We start from the raw sequence: 10,623 nt of genomic DNA, 5'->3' as shown, positions 1-10,623 counted from the left end.
CGCTTTAAGTTTGGACTGTTTGTTTGAGGTGCTCTTTAGATAGAGGGATTCGCCTATGGGCGTGCTCTGTACTAGCCCCGGCTGGAGCTGGATAATATTGGGATAAACCGAGATTTGCGCACTGGACTCATGGCTTTGTTATTCCGGGTCAAATGTTAAGATTATTCACAGGTCTGTTGAAGAAACTTTTTTTTTTATGGTAGTTTAATAACTAGCAGAGCAGCAATTACACAGCATCAAATCAAGATCTTGTGAGAAGATTGAAGCCTGGAGAGGCAGTTAAAAAAGAAAGAAAGAAAAACAATGATGACATACATACACCAACATCGTACAAATATCTACTAGAGTGAGAGAGACTACTTATCTGTTTCTTCTCCACGTTATTGGTTGTGTAACGGCTTCCCTTTGCACGCACACACGCTCACTCACATACACGTGTGCACACACATCACAGTAGTCTCAGTATGCTATGCAAATTTGGTCACAATCTCAGGTGTCTAGCTTCTTCTTGGACCAGCAGGCTAACAGCTTCTTCTTGGACCAGCAGGCTAACAGAAGCTAACAGAAGCAGTGAAAACTGGATGATGGGAGGTGTATTTAGTCAATGCTTAAAAAAACAACAGTTCAGAGCATCATGGGCTGGAGTCACACTGGTGGTATCCATTACACACCGGAGCAGGGGGAGGGCACAGATTCACAGAGGGGGGAAGCAGTGAGCGCAGTGGTGAGTCTTGTTCCCAGACAGTTCTCTGTGCTACTCTACCACACCTCACCGCCCTCTAACTCCCCGCGGGACGTCCCGGCTCTAGCCGATGTAGATGCGGTGGAAGTCGTTGGCCCCGAAGGCGGCGTTGCACTTGGGGCACTTCCTCTGGCGTGTGTCGTAGCGCGTCTTCACGCACTCGAAGCAGAAGACGTGGAAGCACTTGGTCAGCACGGCGTCCTTCACCCGGGAGTTGCAGCACGGGCAGGTCAGACGGGCCTGGGACAGAGGGGAAGGGGGTTGGGAGCCGGTTAAAAACGGGGTGAGGGAAAAACTGGGAAGCAGTTTTGTTTTAAGCCGGATAGTGCAAAGCAATGTTTAGGGCAGCAGGGAGGCCTTGTGGGTAGAGAGAGAGACTGGTCTTCAAGCCCTGCATCAGCAAGCATCTAACCTGCTCCAACTGTCCATAAGTTCAAGAGTCAACAGTGCAAGAAGACTAAGGCCGTGGCCACACTGATCTGTCATAAAATGGACAGAACGGATAGACGGATAGATTTATGTCCGTTGCATGTACAAGTAACCTACTTGTACAGTAGGTGGCGGTAAGCACCTTGAAAATGTCAGCGACCCGCCTATAAACCGAGAGAAGAAAGCTGGCATCAGCTAGGTGTTAGCTCTATGCGCTAGCAGCGCTACGTTACTTATGTGGCAATAAAATGCCACTGAATGACCAGATTAGATGGTGAAATCAGACGGTGACACTGACTATCACGTTGTACAACCGCGGGATGGTGTACACAGCATTAATTATAGCCTCCTTCACCGCCTCGGCCGCCATCTTCTTTGAAAAGTTGAAACAAATCTCGGAACGCCTCCTCTCGAGACCTCGACTCCGATTGGCTAAACGGACAGTGACTATCCGACCATCCGATACGTCCATCCAGAAAAAGTTCATCCCTCTTCAACTTTCTGTCCATCAAAACGTATGCAAGTTTTCTGGATACGTACGCTTCTGAGTGCTCCACGGACAGTCGGACAGCTGTCATTGAAAATGAATGGAAGTGAACAGAGAAATGAACGCACATGGACAGACACCACGGATCAGTGTGGCCAAGGCCTAAGGCTGTGATCACACCCACAGTTGGTTTTCTTTGGTACAAACCAGAGAGGAAACCTTTAATTTTGTATTGGCTTCATTTTAGTCTGCGGCCAAAACCCTCTGGAGGAAACACACCACGTCATCCGGCAGATGACGCCGGGAACGGCTCCAAAAAACAACTCTGCTCTGAAAACAGGGTGTCATAGTAACGTAAATAAATGTGATGCGCGTTATCTAGCTATGTAGCTACAAAAATAAAATGAGCTAACACCATATAAAACCATCCTAAGACCACCGGAAACACAACTGGGGGCGTGTCTTAGGGCGGATGATCATTCCCTGTAGTAACGGGTGCCTGGTGACGCGAGGTTAGCTTAATTTAGCTTCACACTGCCCAATCACAGGTTAGCTTCATTTAGCTTCACACTGCCCAATCACAAGTGAGCCAGAGCTCATCAACAAAAGTCACATGACTCACAAGTAGCTTATTTATTGGACCAGTCATCTCGCTAGGTTAGAGATTTTGGCAGTGGGGGGAGCCAGCCAAAACAAATCCACTTCCTGTCCCTTTAACTGCATGATGGACTTGACTGAGCTCTTTGTATTTGACCCTCTCTGCTCTCCAGAACAGGTCAGATAAGAGATCACTTTATTCAGGGTTGCCACTCTTTTGTAAGACATGAAGACATGAAGAAAACTGTTGGCTATCAGATGTCAACATCCACCTCCTTAAAACCCTATATCAACATACAACAGTTGAACAAACACTCCGAACTGTGTGCGTTGGGGTACTTTCCTGTACTTGCTTCAGATGATGTCCTTGCGACTGCCTGGGAGAGGACCCACACTCTTATGACGTCTTATGAAATGCATATAGAAAAAGGTTTTACCTGGACATGTACCCAAAGTAAGAAGACTGGAGCACTCTTAGGCTACGTTCACACAGCCATCCTTAGTGCTTGAATCTAATCTTTTCCCCCCTAAGTGACTCAGGTCAGTCTTTTTCATGACTGTGTGAACAGTACAAGTCACATTGAAAGTGACTTTTTTAAAGACGACCTGGGCTACTTTCAAATGTGGAAAAACATCAGATTTGAATCTGATGTTTTGGAATGTGACTCCGGTGTGAACAGACATCTGGCCCATATCTGACTGACGTAATGCTTTAATGTGACTTTTACGTCATTCCAGAGCGACATTCGTCACTATTCTGTGCTGGCGGGAGGAGGGAGGACCAAGCAGGCAGATTGTGATTACAAACATGGAGGACAGCTGTGAGGGAGCTAATCACTGGAGGGACAGTGAGGTTTTAGACCTTATATGTATTAGCAAGAAGTAGCAGCTATTGCTCCACAGAAAGCCATCATTAAAATGTTGGCTCTCTTTCTCCTCCTCCTCCCATCATCTGCTCCTGTATTCACTGGCTTCCACTGCACAATAACTTGTAAATTAAACTGTAAACAACAGATGAAACAACATCGTCAGCTACCACCATGTTTACTGCGGTCTTCTTCCGGGTTTACGTAGAACAGCAGTGTTCTGCGTGTGACGTTATTGTTGTTCTGCGCATGCGGGTCACTTCATGTCCGTGACCTGTTCACACTGGAGTCTGATGTGGGCCACTTTTAAAAAGTCTGTGTGAACAGCCACACAAAAAATCAGATATGAGCAACAAATCAGATTCAAGCACTAAGGGTGGCTGTGTGAACGTAGCCTTAGTCTGCACGTTCTTTTTATTTAGGGGCTGACTGACGTTTCGACAGGTGAACTGTCTTCCTCAGAGTCGTGCTCCAGTCTTCTTACTTTGGGTACATGCCCAGGTAAAACCATTTTCATGTTCCTCACTGTTGAGCACCAGGACTCCTCTTCTGTTCGAAGCTTGGCTGATGCACGCTGGGTGTCTCTTTGGACTTTAATAGAGAGAAGCGTCTGCACATCCACTATGCAAACCAGGTGCTAGACTAACAAAGCTATACGTTGAAAAGACTTGTCTTATGAAATGCATTTGAGTCATTTGCACTTTGGCCAAAGGTAAAATACTGGTATACCTGGTTTTACTCAGTATTTAAAAACAGCTTTAGTTTGATATGAATGGAACTTGTCAAAGAGGACAGGCACAGCTGTGTTATGAGAGAGTTACAGGCGCGTGTCAGACTGTACAGCTCATTCATTTGCACACAGATATAGCTTTAATAGTTTTCTTTCCTACTGTTTGTAGGGTGTCTTTATTGTTGTATGTATCTTTTTATATGGACCCTGAGTCCGGATTAAAGTTTTGATTGATTGATATCATACTTTTTCTTATGTTTCAATGTGTTTTTCCTTACGGTACAAAAATCAACTTGCAGAGACTTGCTTTTAGATAGGTAATGCAGTTAAGATCCTTTATTTTCAGTTATTTTGTGTAACCATTTATTTGAAACTGCACATTGATTTGAAAAATCTATAGGTCTTCTGATGCATTCATGCTTGGGGAAGCTCCGACATCTGGGACTGTAGCAAGAATTGACCTCTTTGTTGGCTTTCATGTGCACTTTTCTAATAATTGTGATTATTTCCGACATCAGTATTTTAAATATTACACAAATAAAAAGGTTAAACTTAAAAGCTTAATGCAAGTAATGGCCAATTGTTAGATCAGTAACTGCAATGTGATGACTGAAATTGGAACAGTTATGCATTACTTTACTCTGTTACAGGAAAAAGTAATTTGATTCCAGTAATGCCCAAAACCAGGCTGTGTTATCAGATTATTTTCTAGAATAGGGGGGCCAACGAAACTCAATACTTGCCACTGCATAAACTCACCTTGTATTCATTAATTTCTTCATTTAGGATCTCATCTCCATTGCTGATTTTCTCTGCTGGTTTCTTGGCCTTCTCGATCTTCCTCCGAAGTTTGGAGATGTCCTCCTGAAACAGTTACAGCCAAGTGAGAAGAGCCTTAAGAAAAGAACCATAGCTCATAAAGTGCCAGTGTGTTGGTGAAGAAGGCTGCTCTGATGGCTGTGGCATCCACATAATGTTTACATATGATTTTATGATTGATTACATTTACACCCGAGTTTAAAATATATTGATATACTCTGAAAACATATTTCTCTGTCCTAAAACACAGATTGCAGTGCACATCACTTCCTCTTGTAATATGTAGATCTTTTAATTAAAACTGACAGTTATTGAGACAAATCTGTGAAAACATGTGTTATTATTGCTTTAACTTAGTCTGTACTCGGTCGTTTTCCTGTCTACCGTCCATCCAGTAATCTTCCACTGTCCGCTGTTTCTTGATTGATAGTAACATTCCGTAACAGCCAGTACTGATCACACAGGTTCTAATTAGCTTCAGCTCAACCTCTTATCACTATCTTCCCATGGACTTCTTTATTTCACTGTATAAATACTCTCTTTTTCTGTCTGTTCAGGCTACTCACAGACTATATATACGGTATGTATGTAGACTGCTGAGACATATGCATGTATGGTTGTGGTGATGGAATCTGCAGTATGTATTGGATCGATTTACACGTGGCTTTTATGAATTTGAACTCTTTCTAAATACTATCTGATCACCCAGGCAGCATGCATACTAAAGTCAGTTGTAAAGGACTTCTGTGGGTCTGGATGTGTGTGTGTGTTTGAACCATATCTTCCCCCTGGCCCTGAAATACATGACATTGAAACTGGAGCCTTATTTGGGCCTCCATCTTAATCCGTCTGTGTGTGTCGTTGTCACCTGTGCTCGTCGGGCGTTGAAGGACTCCTTCTCCCTGGAGATGCTGTTCTCGATGACCTCCTCTCTGACCAGGCTGAGCCTCTGCTGAACCTGCTCGAACTGAGTGCGCACCTCCTCCGACAGCAACGCCGACTCCTGAGCCTGGATGAGACACACACAATCAATCTGTAATTCTGGATCTGCTGAACTTTGACAGATACACAATGGTAGTGGTTAATTCTGTGCAGTGCCGCTCGTCCTATTCGAACAATACTTCTTCGAATTTTGTGTGTGCAATATTTCATTTTCTTCTGCAGCTGTGGCCCAACCTTGCGCTTGTTCATGTCCAGAGCCTGTGTCCTGAGGGCCAGCTCCCTCTCAGCGGTACTGATGGTGCCCTGCAGGAGGCGCTCCTTCTCCTCCAGCTTCCTCACCACCTGCAGCTGGGCATCAACCTGACAAACGGACACAATCCAACAAATGTAAGTGAAGAGAATGCAATGGAGCTAGAAGAAGAATGAGAAAGGTGGGGGTAATGAAGAATGAATATCATTTACATTCAAAGAAAGTAATGAGGATCAAGGAATTATCGGTGGTAATTACTATCATCACTGTAAGTGTGTGTGTGTGTGTGTGTGTGTGTGTGTGTGTGTGTGTGCCTGTCAAAACACATGGGACTGATATGGGTGTGTGTGTGACAGCCAGCAACATTGCAGGCTGAGCCTCCTGCTGCTACTCCTGGAGGCACCCAGGCTCACCTGGGTTTTGAGAGTGAGCAGCTGGTCAGCCAGCTCTTCCTTCTCCTCCTTCAACAGCTTGTGGATCTGGTTGGACTTGATCCGCTCACTCATCAGCTTGAAGTTGGCGTCATCTTTCTCCCGGAGCTGCTGCATCAGCCGGATGTTCTGTTCCTGCATGTCCTCGAAGGCCTGGCCGGTCACGTCCATCTCGCTCAGCAGTGCATCCTCCTCCTGCGGGGGCGGAACCACGGAGCGTGTTGGAGAAATGTAAGAAGAAACGGGGGAAGGGTTTGCATGCGAGTATGAAAACATAAACACGTAGGACGTCTGGGTTAGGGGTGTCAAAAATAATCGATTATAAGATGCATCGCGATGCGGACGTGCACGATTCTGCATCGATTCACAAATTTCAAAAATCGATTATAAAACAAAAAACAAAAACAAAAAAACACATTTACATTTTCTGGGAAATGGAAGGTCAAATCGCGATGCCTTTAAAGGACTATATATTTTCTCACCCTGAATCTAACGCTGCCACCCACAAGTCTCTATGAGTTACGGTTACGGAGATACGTTCGTCCGCCCTGCATGCAGGGCTACAAGAGAGAGACTGCAGACAGAGTAGCCTAGTGTCAAGCCGTTCGTCGGCTAGCAGCTAGCTTTAGCACTTGCTTATCAAGTGTTGAACGCTCCGGTGGAATGGTGTCTAGCCTGTTATTTTGTGTCCTCATCAAGGTTCTGCTTCTGGCACCATGCATGTTTATATGATGGATGCCCAGTCAGGTAATATGTTTCGACTCCTTCTTTATTGCAACTTAACGCGAGTAAAGCTTAACGTGAGTAAAGCTTAACGTCAGTGAAGCTTGTGCTTCTTCTGCACTCTTCGCTTTTACTGTGGCTTTGCTGCATTCTTGGAACCCTGACTGCCACCTGGTGGCTAACTCTTGTAACAGAGGGCAGCATTTCTATTAATAAAATATAATGTAAGTACATGGAGTTTTTTATTTAATTATGGATCATAATACAATGCAACTCCAAAAGCACTTTATTTTAAAAGTAGCCACACAGTGAGAAAAAGAAAGTGAGAAAAAATAAATCATGTATTGGGGAAAAAAAGTGATGCATCGATTTAAGATGCATCGATAATCGTTTCATAATCGAATCGTAGCCCTCTGAATCGTAATCGAATCGAATCGTGAGGCCAGTGAAGAATCACAGCCCTAGTCTGGGTAGTGTAGAGGTAAAAGCACTAGCCTACGACCGCAGAGACCCGGGTTCAATTCCCAGCATACGTTCCTCCAGACACTATTCAATTGGACGCTTCCTTTGGTCGGTCGGGGTGCCTGTTCGGGGGGGGATTGACATGATCCTCCCATGATGCGCTATGTCCCGTCGGTGAAACTCCTCACAGTCAGGTGAAAATAAGTGGCTGGCGGCTGCACATGTATTGGAGGAAGAATGTGCTAGCCTACAGCTCTCCCCAGATCAGCAGGGGGAAAATTCCGTTTTCACTGCAGCCATTTTGAGTGTCAAACATAGGTGTAACAAATAACATTAATGAGGGCCCTGGCACTGGAACACCTAAATAGTAATGTTAATTAGTTACACCTGTTTGGCCTGCTCTGAGACCTCAAAATGGCTGCTGTGAAAAGGGCGTATTGTCCAAGTACAAATCGGGAGAAAATGGGAGAAGAAGAAAAATCAAACTAATCTAAAACAGGAACACGTGTTTCTGGTTCAGCACCTGTTTCGCTAAGGAGAGCTTCTTGTTGAGGATGTCGATCTGCTCTTCCACAGAGCGGATCTTCCGCAGGGCCTCTTCGTCTGCCATTTTCTTGCCCTCACGCCTCTCCCTCTCCTCCAGATCCCGCAGCCTCTGCCTCAGCTCCTCCGCCTGGAATCAGCACATTGCATTATTAGAGTGCCACAATGTAACTGCATTCATCATTATACTGTTCTCTGTTACAATGTAACTGCATTCATCATTATACTGTTCTCTGTTACAATGTAACTGCATTCATCATTATACTGTTCTCTGTTACAATGTAACTGCATTCATCATTATACTGTTCTGTTACAATGTAACTGCATTCATCATTATACTGTTCTGTTACAATGTAATGTGAACAGGGCGCTCCTGAAAAAGAGAGCACTCTCAGTGAGACTCCCCCTGTATAAATAAAGGTTAACCAAAAAAAAAATGCATTCATCATTATACTGCTCTCTGTTACAAGACCTGGACTGACCATAATTGAGGGCATTCAAATGTCAACTGCGCATGATTTAATCTGAATTCCAATTATAGCACAAATATTGTGATATAATAAATAATACATTTTCAACTAACATGATACTTCACTACAACAACTATGCATCCTATCCTGCTTCTCAACACCTATAACAATCTAAATGTTTGTGTAGTTGCTGTGGTGTGTGCAGTGCTGTCTACCTCTGACTTATCTAAATGTTTGTGTAGTTGCTGTGGTGTGTGCAGTGCTGTCTACCTCTGACTTATCTAAATGTTTGTGTAGTTGCTGTGGTGTGTGCAGTGCTCTCTACCTCTGACTTATCTAAATGTTTGTGTAGTTGTGTGGTGTGTGCAGTGCTGTCTACCTCTGACTTATCTAAATGTTTGTGTAGTTGCTGTGGTGTGTGCAGTGCTGTCTACCTCTGACTTATCTAAATGTTTGTGTAGTTGCTGTGGTGTGTGCAGTGCTGTCTACCTCTGACTTATCTAAATGTTTGTGTAGTTGTGTGGTGTGTGCAGTGCTCTCTACCTCTGACTTATCTAAATGTTTGTGTAGTTGCTGTGGTGTGTGCAGTGCTGTCTACCTCTGACTTATCTAAATGTTTGTGTAGTTGCTGTGGTGTGTGCAGTGCTGTCTACCTCTGACTTATCTAAATGTTTGTGTAGTTGTGTGGTGTGTGCAGTGCTGTCTACCTCTGACTTATCTAAATGTTTGTGTAGTTGTGTGGTGTGTGCAGTGCTGTCTACCTCTGACTTATCTAAATGTTTGTGTAGTTGTGTGGTGTGTGCAGTGCTGTCTACCTCTGACTTATCTAAATGTTTGTGTAGTTGTGTGGTGTGTGCAGTGCTGTCTACCTCTGACTTATCTAAATGTTTGTGTAGTTGCTGTGGTGTGTGCAGTGCTGTCTACCTCTGACTTGGCCTTCTTCTCAGCAGCCATGAGCTGGACCTTGTCCCTCTGCTCTTTGGGTGCCGAGCGGTACATGTCCAGCAGCAGCTTCATCTCCCTCTGGGACTCCTGGGCTTTCCTACACAGTCAGTGAGAGCGTCTTCATCACTACCATCATCATCACCAGCCTCATCAGAAACCACAATAACCACCAGCGAGGGTAAAAAATGAGCAGGGAATTACTTAAAAGATGAAAATCCAAAATTAACCTAAAGAGTGACGTCATGAAGACGCACACAACTTACTTACCTGCTAAACCCATTCTGATCAGTCTGGCCTCCAGCCCGCCCACATCCAGTTCAGTGAGTGGGATTCAGCCAATCAGCATCACCCAATCCAATCCAATCCAAATCCACTGAGAGGAATGGCAAAAATGTCTTTTCCACTGAGAAACTCCACAGGTGCTGTGGAGACTGTACTGACAGGTGAACAATACTAGTGTTCTTGTTTAATTGTTGTTATCGAGTATATTTCTGCAATAACTGCACTTACGGCTGTGTTTACTGATCTTAATGTTACCACTCGTGGCTTCGGGAGGTGGGAGCTGGCATAGTTTTTTGCCAACATGATTGGCCGATTACGTAGCCAACTAAGAGGGAGCTCCCTGATTGGCCCGTGCATTTTGTAATTTCTGGAAATGGTTGTGGGCGGAGCTGGAGGGCAGACTGATCTGCAGAACCAAACAGAATGGAGGGCAGACTGATCTGCAGAACCAAACAGAATGGAGGGCAGACTGATCTGCAGAACCAAACAGAATGCGAGGTCATGTGGTCAGGATGGTTTCACCGGGCTACACAAGACTTACTTTAGCTCCGTCCGGACGATCTTCAGCTGCTCCACCTCCTTCCTCTTTGGTCCTCCAACCACAGACGGTCGTTCCCCGGCCGACTCCTCCGATTGGTTACTGCTACCCGGCTTCTCCTTCTCCTCCTTCATCATGCTGCTGCGTGTTGGCCTCTCTCTCTCTCTCTCCTTCTCTCTCTCTTTCTCCTCTTTCTTTATAGTTTCCTTCTCTTTCTTCTCATCCTTCTCTTTCTTCTCCTCTTTCTCCTCCTCTTTCACTGTTGCCTCGGCCTCCAATCCAGGCTCTAATTTCACTGAGGCACCTGTAGGAAGATCGTGAGACAAGGTTTGGAGATACAGAACAATTGTAAAACTACAAATCGTCA

General features: G+C 44.8%; 1 protein-coding gene across 2 annotated transcripts in view; it reads right to left on the bottom strand.

Annotated features, from left to right (window-relative positions):
- Positions 1 to 203: 203 nt before the first annotated feature.
- Positions 204 to 10,623, bottom strand: part of rnf20 (ring finger protein 20, E3 ubiquitin protein ligase) — a 30,565-nt gene continuing 20,145 nt past the window's right edge. For both annotated transcript variants that reach the window (XM_083651307.1, XM_083651308.1), the window contains exons 14-21: positions 10,260 to 10,560; positions 9,416 to 9,533; positions 8,002 to 8,151; positions 6,276 to 6,488; positions 5,847 to 5,972; positions 5,539 to 5,679; positions 4,611 to 4,715; positions 204 to 982 (exon numbers count right to left, since the gene is read on the bottom strand). In XM_083651307.1, the coding sequence (XP_083507433.1) occupies positions 806 to 982; positions 4,611 to 4,715; positions 5,539 to 5,679; positions 5,847 to 5,972; positions 6,276 to 6,488; positions 8,002 to 8,151; positions 9,416 to 9,533; positions 10,260 to 10,560 (1,331 nt within the window). In that variant the 3' untranslated portion in view covers positions 204 to 805. The remainder of the gene's footprint in view (positions 983 to 4,610; positions 4,716 to 5,538; positions 5,680 to 5,846; positions 5,973 to 6,275; positions 6,489 to 8,001; positions 8,152 to 9,415; positions 9,534 to 10,259; positions 10,561 to 10,623) is intronic.

Source organism: Poromitra crassiceps (genome assembly GCF_964638095.1).
Source record: "Poromitra crassiceps genome assembly, chromosome: 15".
Taxonomy (NCBI): domain Eukaryota; kingdom Metazoa; phylum Chordata; class Actinopteri; order Beryciformes; family Melamphaidae; genus Poromitra; species Poromitra crassiceps.
Note: the sequence above shows the minus strand (reverse complement) of the source record. Positions and strands in the feature narration are given on the sequence as shown.